Genomic DNA, 22269 nt, shown 5'->3' with positions numbered 1-22269 from the left:
TGAAGATTTTTGCCTTTCCCATCCACTAAAGAAGAATACTATGACCCTACATAAAAGCAGTACCTTCTTTCTCTTTTCTAAAGGGATTAATTTATTGCTCCAGAGAAGTCTATTTGAAACTGAGGAGTTATAGAAGAAGATTAAGGGACTATTCTTCTATTAGATATTGCATTAAATGCAAAGTTCAGTATTAATATTTTTCTGCCACATTCATTTCTGCAATATTTTGAGTTTCAGATTTTTGCTCCCTCCCTCCCTTCCCTTCCCCTTCTCCAAGACAGCAAGTGATCTGACATAGGTTATACATGTACAATAATTTTAAACAAATTTCCATTTTTTCTCAATAGTATTTTATTTTTCTGGTTACATGTAAAGATAGTTTTCAACATTCATTTTTGTAAGATTTAGTATTTTTCTTTTGATATTCAATTCAGCAATCATTTACTAAATGCCTCCTCTGCTAATATATATGTGTGTTTGTATGAGTGTATATGCATATATATATGTATATATATATATATATATACATATACTTCTGCATGTAGTTGGTGCTTAGAGAGACTGAAAATAATATCACTTAAAATCTTTATTTTGTCTCTTTGCTCTAGTGAACTTTATCTTAATGGTAATTACTTACAATGTTCTGGGGCTTTGGCTCTCATTAAACACATAGCAGAATTTGCAGAAACCCAGGGGAAAGACAGGAGAAAAAAGATCTTGCGATACCGAAGAAGCTCATCTCAACAAGTGCTTCCAGGTAAATTAGAAGTGAAGGAACATCTGGTCACTCTGATTCAAACATTCTAATAAGGATTTTTTCTTATTAAATGTACATAATTCATTTGAAAAAATTATTATTCCAATGACTCAATAGAGTTTATGGAAAAGTAATTAATAATAGCCAAGACAAGACAACAAGCATTTAGTAAACTAATTCTATGTACCAAGTACTGTGCCAAACTTCAAGAATATCTCCAAAAGCAAGGAGGGACTTGCCCTCAAGGTGCCTACATTCCAATGGGGAAGCTGACATGTAAATAACTAGGAAGATTCTGTGTAGATAGAAGGTTCTCGGAAAGTAGGAAGACTTTAGCACCTGGGGCACCTGGGAAAAGCTTCCTGGATTGGTAGGATTTGACTTGAATCTTGAAGGAAAACAGAGAAATTAAGGAATAGAGGTGAGATGGTAAAGCCTTCTAGGCATGGGGTGGGGAGGGCAGAGATTGGAGATACAGTGTTGTCATTGAGTTTCAAACATTAATAGTCTACACTTATATGGTCTTTGTATTACTAGTACCTAGCTCTATGCTTTATAAATAGCAGGCACTAAATAAATTCTTATTAAGTTGGATTAGAAAGAGATCTCTTCCCAATGATTCTGTGAGTAGGTATTGTGAGTAATAATTCCACTGTACAAAGGGAGATAATTGAATATCACTGAAAGGAAGAATGACTTGGCCCAAGCTCACATAGATAAGACACCTAAGACTTGAAACCAGATCTTTAAACTTCCTATCCATTGCTCTATAATTTTTTTTTCACTTGTGACTCCTTTTTTGCCCCAGAAATTTTTACATGATTCTAGGTATGTAGATATATAAAATAGGTATAAAAATCCAACATTTATTGATAATAAATCATCATTACATGATCCCCATATTCAATTACATGACCCCATATGAGGTCACAACCCACAATTAAAGAAATTGGGCTCTATAACACACTGCCTTCTAAGCACACATGCCTTCAGCATGAAGAGGAAACTGACCTAGGTCCCTTATAGATCACAGGTGTGTGATTAGAAGTCATTCTTCAAATGGGATTTCTCTTTCTGAGAATGACAAGAACCCCAAGAAGGACTAAGCAATTAAGATAGGCTAACCTCAAGCTGAGCTGCCAACTCTCTAATTAATCAATGACAATCTAACCCAGTTTCCCAGGAGAGAAGAATCTCATGACTTTGTTCAAAGCAATTGCTTTAATGTCAAGAGAAATGAAGATTAAGAGATGTCAAGAGCTAGAGTAATGGCTTTGTAGTAAAGATATAAATATCCCTATAGCTAATGGAGCTTGACAAATACAGTATTTACAATCCATCTAAAGAGTTTTTGAGAATTTTTTTGAGATGGATACATTTGTTCATTCTGAATATCAAATACAATTCTCTAAAAGAAAGGGAAGGGAAAAGAAATTGAAAGGTAGTCTTTTACAATGATTCCCTCCTCTTTGCAATTATTTTCAACCTCATCTTGTGCTATTTTCCCTCTCTCTTGGGTTGGCTGATGTTTTGTATCTCACAAATGGACATGGTTCTCTTTATGGGACAAGGATTTCATCACTTTGAAGCTAAATGATGGTTTTTTCCAAATCTTTAAATTCTTAGCAATAGCCCTGATACCTGATGGTTTCTGCTCACCTACAACCAGCTCTCAGTGCCTTCAATTAGTTACCCCAAACAACCTGGAAAATCTGGGAATAAAGTAGAAGCAACAAATTTCAGTCATGAAAAATGATCCCCAGAAATTGAAGGGACTAGTGCCAGGTCATACAGATTTGCAAAAGATCAAGAGCCACTAAACTGTACAAAAAAATCCCCAGTATTCGTGTTTATATATTTCTTTTTTTATTAACATATCATATATACACATCAAATATATATGTATGTATTCATATTTGTTAATATATCTGGTGCTTAATAGTGCACAGTATATAGTAGGTACTTAATAAATGCTAATTGGTTAATTAATATGATCACATTAAAATCAGCTTAAAAGCCACATTTTAATCAGGTTTGGGTTGTACTCAGGACTGTTATAGGTCACAAGCAGCATGTTTGATACTTCTGGTGTGGTGGATAGCTTATGGAACTTGAAATCAAAAAGACCTGAGTTCAAATTCTACCTTATATTCTCTTCCAGGCTGAGTTTCACCATTAGTAAAATGAAGATAATAATATCTATCTCATAAGATCATTGTGAAAATCAATTGAGATGACATGTAATTGTTGTATGATCATTCAGTCCTGTTGGATTCTTCATGACCCTATGGACCATTAATACTGTCCATGGGGTTTTCTTGACAAAGACATTGGAACAATTTCCCATTTTCTTCTCACTCAATAGATCACCTTTTGTCAGAATTCTCTACAATGATCTGTCTATCTTGGGCAATCCTTTACAACATAGCTCATAGTTTCATTGATTGACACAAACCCCTTTATCATGATAAAGCAGTGATAAGGGAAGGTGGAGCAACATATGTAAAGTGCTTTGTAAATATTATAACAATTATATAATATTATTATATATAATATAAAATATAAATACATAAATATTATCTTTTAAAAACCAGTTAAGTGAGTAGATAAGAAAGCTATTTTTTGAATCGAGAAGATTAATTCAAATCTTTTCTCAGATACTTGTCAACTATGTGACTGTGTGAGAGTTATTTTCAACCCTTCTCAAATTCATTTCCTCATCTGTAAAATGGGAATAATAATAGCATTGCCTCAAAGAATTGCTATATGGTTCAGATAAGCTAATACATATTTATGTATTATATTAATATAATATATATTTACATATTATGTATTTTGATAATATATTTTACGTTATATATTATATATTTTTATAATATACTATATATTTATATAATATATATAAAGTGTTTGCAAACCCTAAAATGCTTTATCAATCCTAGCTATTTACTATGTGATTTGTACATAATGTAATATGAAAAGATAATCATATTTTATATATGTAAATTTTAGAGATTTATAAATAACTAGAACTTGTCATGAGAATAAATTCTTGTTACTATTGCCAAAATTGTTCAAGGGACATCGATCACCAGTAAGAACTATGCCTAGATTTTCCTGAGATTTTTTTCTTTTTTGATGGAGTTTTTTTGTTTTGGATTTATCATTTCACTGAAATATGAAATGCTCAGTGGGGAAATTCCCTCTACCAAACCAAACCTGGTTTTATGGTTTTAGAGAGTTGCTGGGATGGGGGATGGGGAGGAGCAGGGCAATGAAAGTGATTTACCCATGTTCATATAGTCAATGTATTAGAAACAAAATGTGAATCTAGGTTTTCCTGACTCTGAGACTGGCTCTCTTTTTCCACTATGAACCCTTGCTTCTTATACTGATTATTCTCTTATCTCTCAGAAATCCAATGGTATTTTTAGCTCAATTGCATTAATATTTGAATACATAATGTGAGATCTTAATAATCACATTCTGAAAACTTCAATGATATACATGAAAATAGTGAGTGCCTGCAGTTGGGCACACCTATCATCCCTGGAGCTGAGGATGATGGATCTCTTGAGCTCAGGAGTTCTGAGCTTCAGTGGGCTAAGCTAATGGGGTAACCACACTAAGTCTACCATTAATATGGTAGATTCTGGGAATGGGCCTTTCTAGGTCATATTAAGAAAGATAAACCAGCTCAGATAGGAAATAAAACATTTTGGATCAATCAATAGTAGAATCAGCCCTGGAACTAACCAATGTATTTTTAACCTGTGCAAAATAGAGATACAGGCTTTAAAAAATTTAAATCAGTGTCTATGTTTTCTTCTCTATCATATGCTTCCTACCATAAGAGTAAGGAAATATTAACATAAGCAGAACAGAGCGATCTTGGGCATAATCATATATAGCAATTCATAGTAAAGAAAAGTAGGAAGAGAAGATTAGGGGAAATTTTCAATTCATCATTTTATTTCAGAAATTTCTTTGGTAAAGACCCATACAATCTGGAGACGCTAAAAAGACTTTTGTTTGTACATATAATTGGACAAAGAGGAGTGTCAGATTTTGAATCAATTATAAAAAATGTCAGTATCTGTAAAGATGAGAAATATTCCACGAAAGAAACAGAAAAAAAAAAATTCCCAAAAAATTCCCAAATGTATTGTGTATGTGTGTTTGGTTGGTTTTAAACTATTCTTTTCAGTTCCTCTGTCTTCTTCTAATTTACTCTCTCTTTCAAAGCTCTCACTCTGACTGTTGATCAGTTAATATATTCCTAAAGAATCTGGTGAAAAAAGACAATCCAGTGGCTCATGGGTGCTGTTAAATCAAATCCAGAAAATAGCCTATTGTGTCAACTGGAATGAGCAATCCCTTTACATCTGACAAGCCTAAGAGAGACTTACGACTGTCATGAATATTTCGGGGAAGGAATGCCATTGCAATGCACAATCAGCAGAAAATAAATTAAACTTGGAAACTGTTTTCCACCACATCCTTTGGGATCAGAAACTGTCTTAGAGAAGTTTTAAGAGTCCATCCTATTGCCTTTAAGAAGGTTAAAAATAAATCAGTCCTAGTACTTAAGAATCCATTGTGTTGCTAAAATGTGTCCCAGAAAGTGACCTGAGAGCCAACAAAACTGGTTTCCAGGAGTCCTGACTCTTTTGTAAACCATCTGACCTGGGATTAGTTACTTCACCTTCTGGCCTTCATGTTCTTCATCTATTCAAAAAAAAAGGGGGGGATTCAAGTAAATGATCTCTCAGATTTCTCCTAGTTCCAGAGCCTATGAACATATAGTTTTTTAAGACCTTTTCCAGGTATAAAATCTACAGTTTGAAAGAAAATCAATAGTCTTTCTTGGTTAATCTTTTAAAAGGCTATAATACCAGATCTTCTTTTATTTTTGTAATAGTATTTTATTTTCCCAATTACAAATAAAAACAATTTTTGACACTCATTTTTGTAAGATTTTGTTTTCCAATTTTTTCTCCCTTCTTCCTTCCCCTCCCCTCTCCCCAAGATAGCAAGCAATGTGAAATAGGTTATACATGTATAGTCATTTTAAACATTTCCATATTAATCATGTTGTGAAAAAAATCAGAATAAAAGGGAAAGGCCATGAGAAAGAAAAAACAAAAAAAAAAGTGAAAATTGTGTGCTTTGATCTGCATTCAGTCTCTATAGTTCTTTCTCTGGATGAGGATGGTATTTTCCATCACAAGTCTACTGGAATTGTCTTGGATCATTGTATGCTGAGAAGAGCTATTATGATCTGTTATAGCTGATCATCATGCATTGTTGCTGTTATTGTATTCCATGTTTTCCTGGTTCTTCTCACTTCACTCAATATCCATTTATCTTATGTTTTTCCAGATTTTTTGGAAATTAGCTTGTTCATCATTTCTTATAGAATAATAGTATTCCATTAAATTCATATGCCACAACTTGTTCAGTCATTCTCCAATTGATGGGCATACACTCAATTTCCAGTTCCTTGCCACTACAAAAAGAGCTGCTAAAAACATCTTTTCACATGTGGGTCTTTTTGCCATTTTTATGATCTCTTTGGGATACAGACCCATAGTGCCATTCCCAGCTCTTCCTAAAATCAACCAAAAAATCATTTTCTCTTGCTACCTGTTTTATTCTCATCTTAATGGTGATAGAAGATATTGGGGTTTGGTCTCCAGACTTTGTGTAACAACTCTATGTTCCTGAACAATTTTGTTAGAAATCACCTTTTGGATTTCTCATTTTCAGAGTGACTTCCCAGAGTCTTTCCCCAAAGACTTTTTCTCCCCTAGTCCTTGTCATTCCATTTCATTATAAACCCTAATTGAAATGGAAAAATGTGAACTTGACTACAATAAAGAACTTGAGTTCAAAAAAGCTAGACGAAAGCCTAAAACCAAAAAAGTACAATTGATGACTGAGATTCTGCTAGTATTGGTCGGCACTCTTTTAATTTAATCAGAATTATTAACATTTTCATCACTTTCATAAGTCTACATCAGGAGTTGGCAACTTTTTTTCCATCAAGGGCCACAGAATAAGAAATACTTTAGACTTTGTAAGCCAACAAGCAATAGAAGAGATTATATAGCTATTTATATTACAAGTGAGAGGAAAAAATTGCATAAATGTTTTATTGATGATATTCAAAATAAAATTATGCTTTAATACAATTTTTTGTAACAGATCTACTAATAAAAAGAATTAAATTGGGAGGGGAGCAGATAATGTTTCGCGCAATTAAGATTCAAAATTAGCATCTGGCATATAGCAAATACTGCATAAATATTAGTTATTGTTATTATTATTATTATTGACACAGATAAATACTGCCAAATGTTAATATCAACTCACAACCACATAATTTTAATTAAACATATTCATTTTTTAAGTGTCTTGAGAGACTTTGGGATGTACTACTACTCCCTTTCTTGGATTTTTGTCTCCTATGTATTTCAGAGTATATCTTTTAGTACTTTCTATATAGTATGTGTGAACAAAATAGAGGAATTCTCAAAATGAAGTAGTTCCTGATTCATGAAATCTAACTTTATGTATGTACTGTTGTTTTTTAAAAGTAAGATAGACTGGAGAAGCTATGTATCACATTAGAGCACTGATCCTGACCTGAGTTCAAATCTGAACTCATACACTTGACAGGAAGGAAGGAAAGAAAGAAGGTAGGAAGGCAGGTAGGCAGGCAGGAAGAAAGGAAGGGAGGGAGGAAAGGAGAGAGGAAAAAAGGGAAGGAGAGAGGAAAGGAGGAAAGAAGAGAGGAAGGAAAAGAAGGAGAGAGAAAAGGAAAGAAGGGAGGGAAGGAGAAAGGAAAGGAGGGAAGGAGGGAAGGAGGGAAGGAGGAAGGAGGGAAGGAGGGAAGGAGGAAAGGAAGGAAGGAAGGAAGGAAGGAAGGAACTTATGTAGACTGAAAGTTCTTAGGGTCTTCAATTTATCAATAAAAAGTATCTCAACTCCTAATCAGTTAAAAGACCAAAAGCAGCTTTTTAGCCTACTAGCCTTCATATAGTTTTGGGAAGTACAAAAGAATAAATAACATCATAAAATAATATAAATTATAATATAACATAATATAATTGGTTTCAAAGTCTGAAATATCATAGATGATGGAAAACAATATGATGGATGTTAGTCAGGAATGCAGGACTAGCAACAACCCCTCCTTTCTTAACAATTCAGTTAGAAAAGCTAGACTTCTGAACTCAACTTGGAGAAAAAGAAATATAGCTTAGGCAATTTTACACATTGGAAGTGATATAGAATAGAATCAGTTATAAAATGGAATCAGAATCAATTTGATAGTGTCAATATGGGAGCATTCCTCCCCCATTCTTATTAACTTAAAACCCTTTTAATTAAAATTGTAAGACACCTGACAAAAATATTCTTACTAGCCTTTGTTAGACATGCTCTGTCTCTGGCCAAGAAACTGTCAACTATTCTATAAGTTGTGATCAAGAAATCCATATCCCATTCTCTAATATCAGCTTCTTAGCCAAATGCTCACTTTCCAACTTAATTTCTAACTTCTTTATTCTTGCCTTTAATAGGCAACAGTGAGGGAAACACATCCCATGACCCTTTGTTCTTCAGTTTCTTTCCCAAGATTTCATAATTATGCTCAGTATTTTGGGGGTTCCTCCAAGGAATGTCATTTGTGCCTATATGGTTCACAATGACTATAGATATTTGTCATCAATCTGGTGTGCTAGGAAAGATTCTATTTTGCTTGAATGCATGCCCCATGAAGAAACAGAATCAAAAATCCCAAGAGTTCCACTGAGTAGGCACTTATTGCCACTTCTTGCTCTAAGATTCTTTGATTTTAACCTTTAAACCAGAGTCAGAGTTTACTTCCCAACATCTATTTAGAGTTTTCCCTCCAGACTGGCTCACTCTCCCAATCCCTGCAAGCCCCTGTGGGCAGGAACAGAAGTCACTTGATACTCTTCATAATGATACTTCTACTTCACTTTCTGCACCTGAGATTTGTCTCATTTGTTCTTTAGCCATTGGCAAATGGGTTTTGTAACTCTTTTTTTAAAGTTTTTTTTATTTTGAAAAAAATTTCTTTACAACATTATCCCTTGCACTCACTTCTGTTCCGACTTTTCCATTTCCTCCCTCCACTCCCTCCCCCAGACGGCAAGCAGTCCTATACATGTTAAATATACAATATATGTGTGCAGAACCGAACAGTTCTCTTGTTGCACAGGAAGAATTGGATTCAGAAGGTAAAAATAACCCGGGAAGAAAAACCAAAATGCAAACAGTTTACATTCATTTCCCAGTGTTCTTTCTTTGGGTGTAGCTGCTTCTGTCCATCCTTGATCAATTGAAACTGAGTTAGATCTTCTCTTTGTTGAAAAAATCCACTTCCGACAGAATACATCCTCATACAGTATCGTTGTTGAAGTATATAATGATCTCTTGGTTCTGTTCATTTCATTCAGCATCAGTTCATGTAAGTCTCGCCAGTCTTCTCTGTATTCATCCTGCTGGTCATTTCTTACAGAACAATAATATTCCATAACATTCATATGCCACAATTTACCCAACCATTCTCCAATTGATGGGCATCCATTCAATTTCCAGTTTCTAGCCACTACAAACAGGGCTGCCACAAACATTTTGGCACATACAGGTCCCTTTCTTTTCTTTAGTATCTCTTTGGGGTATAAGCCCAGTAGAAACACTGCTGGGTCAAAGGGTATGCACAGTTTGATAACTTTGGGGGCATAATTCCAGATTGCTCTCCAGAATGGTTGGATTCGTTCACAACTCCACCAACAATGCATCAGTGTCCCAGTTTTCCTGCATCCCCTCCAACATTCATCATTATTTTTTCCTGTCATCTTAGCCAATCTGACAGGTGTGTAGTGGTTTCTCAGAGTTGTCTTAATTTGCATTTCTCTAATCAATAGTGATTTGGAACACTCTTTCATATGAGTGGAAATAGTTTCAATTTCATCATCTGAAAATTGTTTGTTCATAGCCTTTGACCAGTTTTGCAACTCTTAACCGGGAACAAGCAACAAGGAGCAACAAGTTTATAAATATGGTGAGCTCACAGATCCTATTGGTACACTACTCTTTTTTCTTCTTTTTAAAAAATTTATTATATTCTGAATTTAAGAAATAAAGCAAAAGATTTCTATAACATAGTAGAATAGAAAAACCCACAAATATGAATTTGCTATTCCTCTTAAATATATAATAAAGTTATAGTGTAACTTTTTTTTTCTTTTGTTCTCTCCCCCTACCCCAGAAATGGCTACCGTTAAACACAAATATGTATATACATATATGCAAAAGTATTGTATATGTATTTGTATTATTAATTCTTTCTCTGGATTCAAATAGTGTCTTCCTTCATATGTCTTTATGTACTTAATTTGGGCATTTATAATAGTCAAAATGACTTAGTCACTAAAAGTTGTTCTTAAAACAATATTGTTATTACCATATCCAGTGTTACCTTGATTCTGCTCAATTTCATTATTGCTAGGAATAGAATACTTCTTAATATAGTTGAACTTATAGAAAAGGTAGGGAAAAAAAGAGCTGGATTTTTACATCTTTAAGGTGTTCAAGGCACTTTTTACCTAAAGCAATGCTATTATCAACAAAAACACAGGAAAGCTTAGCAAGACTGATAAAAGAACTTACCACCCTAGCTATAAGTGTTTTAACAAGTCTCCCTACTGATTTAATTGCTCATAGAGCTCTGTACAGAACACATTCCAAAAATGGTTGTCTAGCTAATCAGACCATCATTAATTGAAAAGGGGGAAGGCAACTTATGATCCTAACAGTTGGCAATGCGTTTATTCTTGCTGTTAGGCTGATGAGGAGAAAATTTTCAGAAGATGGAGTTACATGAGGAAGCCTGGGGCACAGCTGCTATTTATGCTTTCTTTTACCTATCTAACCATATTGCTCATTTTATTGATTTGATTCCCAACAAAGAAGTCTATAATCAGGCAGAACAAATCATCTCAAGAGCATAGAAAACATAAAATGTGTGTACTTACAATTTTTGGACTATTTAATTTGGGCATATTATTCTATGTCTATTAATAAGATTATATGAACTATATATTCATATAATGAATTATATGAATTATAATTATATGAGCAATTGAAAATGAAAGAATTCACTATTTAAAAAAATAGTTCTTCCTTCATCTGTGGATCAGGGAGGGAGTCAGAGAAAGGGGCCAGTTAAAAAACATTCATGAAGTAGTGGATTCAAGCAAGAAGAATCTATGATTTAAAACTGGAAGAGACCTTAGAAACTATCTAGCCAGTGGTCTCATTTTATGCATGAAGAAAGGAAGACTCGGAGAGATTACATGTTTTGCCCCAAATCACAGGAATTTGAACCCAAAACTCGTTTTACTCTTCTGTTCTGCTTGGAAAAGCCTGAAGGGACCTGGAGGGAAGAATAATCCCACGTCCAGGACAATATGCAGCAGTGAGGGAGACAGTCTTAAGAGTATTGGACAGGGAATTAGGAAACCTGAGTTCTAACCCCATTTCTGCTGTGAATTATTTGGGTGATATTGAGGAAGTCACTTCTAAGTCTACACAAATAAGAAGAATGATCCCTGACCTGCCTTTCTCAAAATGTTGTTGTAAATATCTGGTAGAAAGAAGAACAAATTGTAAACTGTAAGAATTATATGCATGGAAGTTATTATTATTATGGGAATAAAGAAGAGAGAAACAGGATCAGAATAGGACTCAAATTGTGCTGTGGACATTTCCTAACAGGAGAGGGAATGAGGTTGGATCCAGAAGGGGAGAGAATCCTGTCTTTGGCTTTATAATGTAGGGAAGAGAAGGAAATTTCAAAATTATTCCATGGAAAAATGCCCATGTTTAGATAAATGAGAAATGAGGAATTTGACTCCTGGCCGTATGTAGAATTTGTAGTCAAAGACTTTAGAATTTTGGTTCTGTTTCTTCCTCTCTGGGGACTGGACTCAATGACTTTTAGAGCCCCTTTTGGTTCTTAAATCTCCTGCTCTCTGATTATGACCTGTGCAGTGAATAATTTACTTTCTCTAGGCCTTGGTTGCCTTATCTGTAAAATCCAAGGGGTTGGATTACATTAATGCTGAGCTTCCTAGCATTAAATTCTAGCACGAGCTAGACAATGGGATCCCAGAGAGCCCTTTCAGTCCCATCGTTGTGTTGAATGTGTTCCATAAACCTGAGCTGCTGTTTCCTTGTTCAATCAATCAGCAAGCATTTTGTTTGTTGTTGTTTTATTTTTTTTTTTTTAGCAAGCATTTATTAAGTACCCACTGTGGGTACTGAGAGACAAGTATATATACATATACATATATATATATATATACACACACACACATAGATATATACGCTTGTATAGCTATATGTGTATGTACATGTTTATGGTTAAGTGTGTGTATATTTGTGCATGTAGGTATATGTATATTTCTTATTGTTCAGTTGTCATGTTTGACTTTGTAATCTCATTTGCGATTTTCTTGGCAGTGATACTATAGTAGTTTGCCATTTCTTTCATATATGTATATTTGCATATATATTGTATCATTTTTTTACATATCTATATACATATATTTATATCTGTATACTCGTTTCCCAGTTAGAATATATATCTATATCTTACACACATATATATGTATGTATTTGAATATGCATACATGTATATGCATACATACATACACAGAATATTAAAATAAATTTTGTTGTTGTACAGTCATTTTTCATGAATGCCAAATTCTATTTACTTTACTATCTAGATAAATACCAAGTAATTAAATATAAAAGAGAAAAAAAGAAAATAAGCATTTATTAAGTGTCTACTCTTTGGTAAGCACTTTAAAATTATACCATGGAGAGGAGATGCCATCATTATCTCCATTTTATAACTAAGGAAACAGAAGTTAAGTGACTTATGACTCACACAGGTAATAAGTGGCAGGATTTGGTATTTTTGTCCAAAGTACCAAGTAGCTTCCAGATCTAGCTTTAGGTACTTACCAGAGTCACATAACTAACACATATCAGTGGTAGAATCTAACTCCAAGTCTTTCTGATTTCAAGATTAGTTCAAATCAATTGTGCTGATTTTTTTTCCTCTAAAAAATACTATTTGTTATATAGAGTAACTTTTCAGAGTGGGAGGAGGGAGGCTTGGAATAATTGTTCTAAAAAACAGATGATATCAATAAAAATTTATGTAAAAAGAGAAACTGGGGAGAATGTCATCATGGGTTTTGGTACTGGTAACAACCAACTCAAAGACATGAAGAGAGAAGATGAAATGATCTATGTAAAGAATAGAGCAGGTCCATTCCTCTGGTTTTTAGTGTAAGGGATAGAAAATAATGTCTGATAAGGCTGGAAAGACAGATAAAAGCAATAGGGACCCTCTGGAGTTGATTGAGTAGAATGACATGGTCAGATCAGAGCTTAAGAAAAAATATTTTGGTGCCAGTATAGAGGAGAAACAGTGGTGATGAGAGAGTATGATGGGAAAATCAATCAGGAAAGGATTTCAATAATCTAGGAAGAAAGGAAGGACAAAAGGAAGGGAAAGAGGGAGAGAGAGAGAAGAAGTAGAAGAAAGAAGAAGAAGAAAGAAGAAGAAGAAGAAGAAGAAAAGGAAGGAAGGAAGGAAGGAAGGAAGGAAGGAAGGAAGGAAGGAAGGAAGGAAGGAAGGAAGAAAAGAAGAAAGGAAGAAAGAAAGAAAGAAAGAAAAGAGGGAGGGAAAAAAGAAAAAGAAAGAGGGAAAGAAAGGAAGGAAGAAAAAAAAGGAAAAAAGGAAGGAAGGAGGGAGGGAGGGAAAGAAGGAAGGAGGAAAAAAAAGGAAGGAGGGAGGAAGATTTAAATTATTATTCAGAATCACTGTCTTCTGGAACAAAGAAAGTATTCTGCTCCAAATATAAACAGCAAACAGAAGAGGTCTCCATTAGACTAGACTTGTTTAATGTTTTTTTTTTCCTCCTGTCCATTGACCTCTGGAGAATGGTGTCCAGTGACAACCTGGGGAATTCCATAGGCTCCTTCTCACAATCATGCTTTTTAGTGCAGAAATAAAATAAATTACATAGGAAAAGCAAGGAAAACTACAATTTTGAAAATTATTATTATAAAGACAATAAAGGTATTAGAGCTCCCCTTCTAACTCCTAGCTCCAGAAGCAAGCTTCCCTTTTCACAAGGACCCATAACCTTTCCAATCTGAAATTAGTCCCTCCCCTTCCTTACAACCGGTGGGACTGGCTGCAGTTTTGAAGGTTTTGCCCTGATTTTCTACATAAAATCCAGTTAGGTTCCCTAACTTTTACCACAATTTCTTCACAGATGCCGCCATGTCCATAATTTGTACCCAGGAAGCCCTTTGCCTTTAATCTTTATAAACATCTTGTCCATCTTAAATTTTTTTTTGCATTATGATCACTTTGGAAGTCTATTCTTCATGCCTTTAAATTGTTTGTGACCAATATCAAAATCTTTTGACATCATCCTCCGTTCTTCCTTCCTTTCCCTCTTTTTCTTCTTATAAATAAGTTCCTAGAGCCATTCCAAATAGCAGTTTCAGAGTAAAAGTATCTTCCTTCCCTTGTCAAGAAAATGCCTTAAATTCAGAAGATTACAAAATAAAACAATTATGCTAAAATGCAGTTATCAAAACATTTTCAAAATGACCTTAAAAACAGGTGGCACAATGGATAGTATTGGACTTGGAGTCTGAAAGAGCTGCATTCAAATCATACCTCACATATTGACTTAGTTTTGTCACTGTGGATAAGTCAGCCACTCAACCTCAGTTTCCTCATCTCTAAAATGGGTTATTACATAGCAGCTTGCATAATTTTCTCATTTGAAAGACGTATGTAATTTCATTTTAAAATGACATTTAAAAACTAAATTAATTAATTGAAAGCGTTTGCAGACCTTAAAGCACAATAGAAATTCAAGTTGTTATTATAGTCATAAACCCCAGGGTAGTTGCCTCTGATCTAGCTGGATTGGGGGTAGGCAAACCTGGGTGAGAACTCTAGCTCTGCCTCTTGGTACTCTGTGGGATATAGGGCAAAAATCCCTTAGCCTCTTTGGACCTCAGTTTCTTTATTTAATACCTGAGGATTGCTTCTAGTTCGGTCTTGTGATCCTGTGAAATCCAAAGAAATTTATCTTACGATTTATTGGGCTTTTCCAGCATTCTCACAAAAGTTTAAAAACACACACACAAACATAAAACTTTATTACTAACATGACTAAAACAATTGACTTTTGCAATCACTGAGTTGTTTGCTTCTCCCTTGGTTGAAGGCTTAAGAGTTCCACTTGTTTCAAAATAAAAGGGTCAGACTGAGGTGATTTGCATTAACCTTCTGAGCTAGAGGTCCAGATGTTTTCCATTTGGTCCCAACTGGAAACAGCCAAGCTATTTTTATTCTCTATTCTTTGTTGACCATAGGCTTTTGGCTTGCTGCTTGGAAAGTTGTCACAGTTTTACCATTCCAGTTAAAACTTCGTTCAGAATTCTCTCTTTCCTTATTATTGGCCCCCAAACCATTATCTGTATTTGACAATTTTCCATAAACTAGCTATTTATAAGTTGACATCAGGGAAAAAAACACATTTCTACACTAATAGAAATTAAACGTCTGTTTGCTGAAGCGTAAGATCCTGCCTCAGATTGCCCTTGACTTGATAATCTTTAGATTTGAAAGAAACTCTTGTCTTAAAAGCATGTTGTAGAATACAGATTAGACCCTGGCATGAACGTATACAATAAGACTTCTGCAGTTTTTCCTTTGAATTGAAAATCAAATAGGAGATCAGAGTCCAGACTGGATTTGCAATCTTTATATATTTCAATTTAATTGGTTTTCTTGGTATTTTCAATAGTCTATTTTATGCATTTTTAAAAACATGATTTTAAGAAAAAGTCCATAGGCTGCCCAAACCCATCCATGACACAAAAAAGGTGAAAAACTAGAATAAAATACAAATTCCTCTACTTGGCATTTAAAGCCCCTGACATCAGGTCCCACCCCACTTTTTTTAGTCTTATTCCACACTTCTCTCTCATGAACTCCATGTTCCAGCCACACTGAATTCCTCCCTGTGCCCCATAACATCTCCTTGATTTTGCAGAGGCTGTTATTTCCTTGGTATGAAATCTGAGGTCTCCTCACTGCCATATCTTAAAAATCCTTAGTTTCCTTCAAAACTTAGATCAAGAGCTCATTAGATTGTAGTTTTGTCTTTGTATCCCTCGCTCTTTACACAGCATCTGGCCCATAATGGGTGCTAAATAAATGCTTATTGACTGACAGGCCCTTTCCTAACCCATCCCAGTTTTTAGGAGACCCCCAACTCATATTATTTTATTATTTATTTGCCTGTTTACAAGTTTTATCTTTTTTATTTTTACCACCTGGCACAGTGCCCAACCCAGCACTTAATTCATGTTTGATGGGTGAGTGAACAAAGGATTCTGGGATGACTAATCTCACACTCGATACCTTTCTGGTTTTGTAGAACTTAGGTGTTCTGCAGGCATATTTTTTTTTTCAGTTAACAAGCATATATTTCCTCTCCCTCCTATTCCTATCTTTCTTCCCAAATAAATACAAAAACAAAACCCTTATAACAAATATTCATAGTCAACCAAAACAAATCCCCGTATTGTGTGTGTCCAAAAATGTGTCTCATTCTTCATATTTTGTTCTGCTGGTATATTCTTTAAGAATCCACAGTCAGATGCTGATTGAAACAAGGAGAACTAGGAATACATTGTATAGAGTAACAGCAAGATTATGCAATGATCAACTATGAAAGACTTGGTTCTTCTCAGTGGTTCAATGATCCAAAACAATCCTAATAGACTTTGGATAGAAAATGCCATCTGCATCCAGAGAGAGAACTATGGAGAATAAATGTAAATCAATATATGCTATGTCCACTTTTTTTCTTCTTTTTTTTCTCTCTCATGATTTTTCTCTTTTGTTCTGATTTTTCTCTTCCAATATGATTCATAAAGAAATGTGTATTTTAAAAATAATATTCATGTATAACCAGAAAAATTTTTTAAAGGAATCTATAATTACCTCCCCACTGAAATGAAATTTGTCTATCAGCTTGGGGGTAGTAATAGGCCCTTTAGGACTAAAAGCAGAAAAAAACAGTTGAATCTTGCCTCAGCTGAACCTTGAGTTTGATCAATCAGTACATGTTTATTAAGGAATGACTACTTATGGGAGCCAAGTGTGTATGCATGCAATCCCTGGTATCAGAAAGGCCCAAACTGGTGTCTCTCTCTTAACTTCATGAAGGTTTCTGAGTCTCACTGACCTAAGCTGTTTGGATGGCCACACTGTTTGGAAGCAATATGCTAAGCCCCTGAATTCACCAAGCTGAGAATCACTGGATTGCTTAAAGAGGTCCATATTATCCCAAACTGGAAACAACAAATTAAAGAGTATTCTCTGCACTTGGGACTGGACAAGATAGAGAGCCTGGGTCTTAAATTTTTAAAAAGATTAAAATAGAGTATTAGGTTTTGCAGTGGAGAGTGTCAGAGCAGAACTCCTGTGTTCAAATCTGGCTTCAGATATTTATTACTTGTGTGACCCTGGCTAAGTCACTTCACTCTGTCTCAATTTCTTCATCTGTAAAATCATCTGGAGAAGGACATGGCAAACTGCTGTAGTATGTATGCCCAAATGAGTTTTCAGGTATTATGGAAAACAACTGAACAACAGAACAAAGGAATACAAAGAAAAGCAAAAAGATTTTCAAGGAGCTTACACATAAATACTAGATATTTATATAGATGGAATATCTATAAATATAAATGAAAGGTAATTTTTGAAGGGAAGATACTAACACTTAGAGTGACCAATATGTCATGAAAACAATCTCAAGATGAGGCAGTGACAAGTTGAATCTTTGGGTCTAGTGTAATGAGACCTCCTCAGCCATTTTTAGGTCAGAAGAGTTCCTGGATTATCTGAGCTAAAAAGGAGAAACAATGAGACTCAGAATGGTTCTGCAAACGGTTTCACTATATAGTGACCTAATTCAAGACTCATTCCTTGCTTTTGAAAACTATTTTTAACCTTGAGATTTTAGGAGTAAGAAGAGACAGAGAGGTAAAGATTGAGAGACAAAAAGACAGAGACAGAGAAATAGAAGTTGAATTATTTTTACAAGCACAAAATTTAAGGATAAGATGCATACAAGTGCTTTTGCATTTATCACAGTTTTACTTTTGGTCCCTCCCATAGAAATATTGATTAGACAAGTCATTGCCTGGAGTGGATGGGCCAAAAGTGGGTTACTCTAGGTTTAGAGCATTGTAATATCAAATTGTTTTGCCACACATAGGGGAAATTTATATTTTTAAATAAAGTTTTTCTTACCTTGGTGATCATCATAGTATCATAGAACGACATGTAGATTTAGAGCTGGAAGCAGTCTTAGAGGTGACATGTATCCAACTCACTCATTTTACAGTTGGGAAAAGTGAGGCTTAATGATGTTAATCAACTTGATCAAGATTACCCATTAAAAAGGAGCAGTGGTGGGATTCGAATCCAAAACTTGTGCCTCCATAACTAATCCTCTATCCTCACCTAACATCTCTAGCACCATACTCCACTTCAGAAAGGCAAGAACCAAGTTTAAGAGTCAAGTTATGTCTTTTCAAAAATAGATTTTCCAGTTCCAAACAGGAAACAACTGAATTGAAATCTGAGATTCTTTGCCGGGTATTTAATCCTTGATAACAGCAGAACAATGGAAAACTCAACAGACAGACTTCCAAGTAGCCAGTCATGAATCATCCTATTGGTCTGCACTTTGCTCCCCCCTACAACTTGTAATAGCACAAACCTCCTCTCTGGCTTGCAAACCTATCTCCAGAGACAAGAAGGATGTGCTTCACATCAATGGAAGGAAGCCATAAAAACATCTCATTGCCTATAATGCTTCTTCAATATATTACAGAATTTTAGAGTTGGAATGGAGTCCAAGGACCATCTAGTCTAACTTAATTTTTTTATTAAAGCTTTTTATTTTCAAAACATATGCATGGGTAATTTTTTAACATTAACCTTATAAAAGCTTGTGTTGTAATTTCCTCCCTTTATCCCCTACTCTCTCACCTAGATGGCAAGTAATCAATATGTTCAACATGGTAAAAACATATGTTAAATCCAATATAGGCTATTTTGTCCAACCTAACCTATTCCACTGACCAAGTGCTCTATTTCTTAGCCAGCACCAAATGGTTTTGATAATCACTGCTTTGTAAAATATTTTTAGGTCTGGCACAGCTAGGCCACCTTTATTTGTGCTTATTTCATTAATTCTCTTGAAGTTCTTGATCTTTTGTTCTTCCAGATGAACTTTATTATTTTTTTCTAAATCTGTAAAATAATTTATTGGGTATTTATTGGTATGGCACTGCATTTAGATAGTATTGTCATTTTTATTATATTTGCTCATCTTACCCATGAGCACATGATATTTTTCCAATTGATTAAATTTTCCTTTATTTATGTGTTCATATAGTTCCTGACTTTGCCTTTGCAGGTAGACTCCCAAATATTTTATATTATCGACAGTTATTTTAAATGGAATTTCTCTTTGTATCTCTTGCTGTTAAATCTAGTCTAACTTATATCTGAAAAAAGAATTTCTCGAAATTTGTCAAGTAGCCATCCAAACTTGACTTTGAGTCATCTCTATGGTGGAGGAGCCACAATTCCCTGAGGAGTGCCATTCTGCTTCAGAATAAATCCTATCACTCGGAAGTTTGTCCTGACGTCATGCCTAAATTTGACAACGTGGGCCTCAAATCAGAAAGAAAGACTTATTGTTCTGAGTTCAAATATTATCTCAGACTCTGGTCATCCTGGATTAGAAACTTCACCTTGTAAATGAGATGGAAAAGAAAATAACAATTCACTCTAGTATCCTTGCCAGGAAAACACCCAAAGAGGATCAGGAAGAATCAGGCATGATTGAAAAAACTGAACAACAACAAAAAACTTTGACTCACTGATCCTATTTCTGATTTCTGGAGTCAGGTAAAATCAGCTTAATCATCTTCCATATATCATGCCCCACTAAGTCTTCTCTTCTTCAGGGAAAGCTTCCCTAATGCCTTTAACCAACTTTCATAGGGTATAAATTTGAATTCATCATTCTGATTGTCTTCCTGTAGACAGTTGCCAGCTTATCGATGTCCTTCCTAAAAACGACACCTAGAACTACATGTAATACTCTAGGAAATAGTATGAAGGGAGGGAACAAACATTTATTAGGTACCTACCATATGCATATGTAGGTATGCCAGACACTGTGCTAAGCACTTTACTAATATTATGTAATTTGATCCTCACAACAAGCTTGGGAGATAAGTGCTATTATCATCCTCATTTTACAGTTGAGGAAACTAAGGCAGACAGAGGCTAAAGGACTAATATAGGGAGACTATTACCTCCTAATTCCTAGATATTCCATATTTCTCAGTGTAGATGATTATTGTGTTATCTCTTTTGGTTGGTTGCCTCCATTCAAATAATCCACTAAAATATCAAGATCTTTTCAATCAATTTAACCAAAACTCTGTCATCTTGTACTTGTGAAGTTGACTGAACCCAATTGGAAAACTTTACATTTATCCCCATTGTACTCTATCTTATTCAATTCATCCCAGTGTTCTAGCCTTGATCTTTTTGTATATAGGAACTAATTCAATGGATTGATCATACAACTGTATAGTATAAAAAGTTGACACTCATCCATTCAATCTTTGATATTGTAGTTTGATTTTTGATTATGTCATTCACCATCATTCATATTACTAAATGTGTGACAGAATCAGTTCAGATAGAGTAATCAAAGGGAATTGTGATTATTTTCAACTGGGAAGAAGTAGGAGAAGGCCTCAATTCTAGTTCAGTATTGCAATGACTATATAAAAGAAAAGAAAAGAAGGAAGGAACAAATCATTGAAAGAAAGGAAAAAACTGCCCACACAATGCTGGAGTTTCTTGGGTGGGGAGAGGAGCATTAGTTAGTTTAATAACACCTCAAAAGGCAATTGAAGATAAACTTTGTTTTTCCTTTGAGATGAAGAAATATGAGAATAGGTAAAATAGGCTTGAAGCTAGGAACGCAGCTGGGGATCATTATCTATAGCCAGGAGCTGGGCCTGTACTCTTCTTTACTCCAAGGAATTTGTTTTAAATCATGAGGAAACTATCTGATTCTGTTTGAACTTTGGTTAAAACCCCATAGCAGGAAATCCCTTAAAATAAACAACTTAAGATTCCCTATTTAATAAATACAGTAATGTAGCTAACTATGTTAGCAAAATTCCCATGTTTGAATACTTTAAGCAACAGATATATTTTAATGGTTTGGATAGCTTAAGTATAACATAAATATGGCTTTCAGGTTCCCTTTAAAATTAATGTAATATACATGGATAATTCAGTGAGTTCAAGAAAAGATAGCCAAAAAGATAGTTTGATCTGAGGGATCAAACTGAGGTCCCTTTCCTCTAAATATCTCCCCAACATCCAATAAGATGGCTAAGTGAGTCTGGGTCTCAACTCAGCTTCCATTCATTAGAATGAAAGAAAAAATGTTTGAAAGCAAAAGAATATTTCATCACATTGTATTTGCTTTGTATATGTTTTGCACTTATTTGTCTGTGTATATGTTGCAGTCCCTCAGTATTTATTTGCAGGTAAGAATTGTTTCGTCTCAGTCATTTAGTTAGTAAATATTTTCTAAAATCTGCTTTGTCAGATGGGCAAATGAACCACAAGGAAAACCTGACAGAAAAAACAGTGGAGGAACTGAAAGAAAATGAATAAGCAACCAAAAAGAGGCCTCAATAAAATGAACAAATATTTAGAGCAAAGGAAAGTGATCTTCAGAATAGAGGAACAATACTGATAAATAACAAATGTCAGAAATTATCATGGATCAATTGCATTACTCTTGGGAGTAGTCACAAGATCACTAAAGTTATTTAGAGGACATAAGGATATGATCTGGGTCAGAAACTAGAGTTCTTAAAGGAAAACATAAAAGGCCAACAAAAGAATAGTTTTCAACAGATCATAGAGAATCTCTTTAAAAGAGAGACTCTCTGATAAAGAAATTAAGAGAGTTGGACTTCAAAAAAAACAGAGAAAAAGAAGAACAAAATAAAGACACCTTCGGTCTTCAATTTCAAAGCAATTTATCTTGAATATGGAATCCAGGGAGACAATGTGAGAATCAATGGTTTCCCCTTCCCCCTGCAAAAAAAAAACCCACAAATAAAATTAAAAGCTTGAATACACTACTTCATGAAATAATGCAAAAAAAAATACCTAGAAGAATTGGAAATAGAAGGCAAAGTATAATTTAACAGAATTCCTATATCATAACTTGAAAGAAACC

At 34.5% G+C, this 22269-nt stretch overlaps 1 protein-coding gene across 1 annotated transcript in view; it reads left to right on the top strand.

The window, feature by feature from the left end:
- LOC127553002 (uncharacterized) overlaps positions 1 to 22269 on the top strand; it is a 51416-nt gene that overhangs the window by 12526 nt on the left and 16621 nt on the right. Inside the window, exon 6 of the mRNA XM_051983361.1 lies at positions 609 to 757. Within this exon, the coding sequence (XP_051839321.1) occupies positions 609 to 757 (149 nt within the window). The remainder of the gene's footprint in view (positions 1 to 608; positions 758 to 22269) is intronic.

This window comes from Antechinus flavipes, chromosome 3 (assembly GCF_016432865.1).
Source record: "Antechinus flavipes isolate AdamAnt ecotype Samford, QLD, Australia chromosome 3, AdamAnt_v2, whole genome shotgun sequence".
In the NCBI taxonomy this organism is placed as follows: Eukaryota; Metazoa; Chordata; class Mammalia; order Dasyuromorphia; family Dasyuridae; genus Antechinus; species Antechinus flavipes.
Note: the sequence above shows the minus strand (reverse complement) of the source record. Positions and strands in the feature narration are given on the sequence as shown.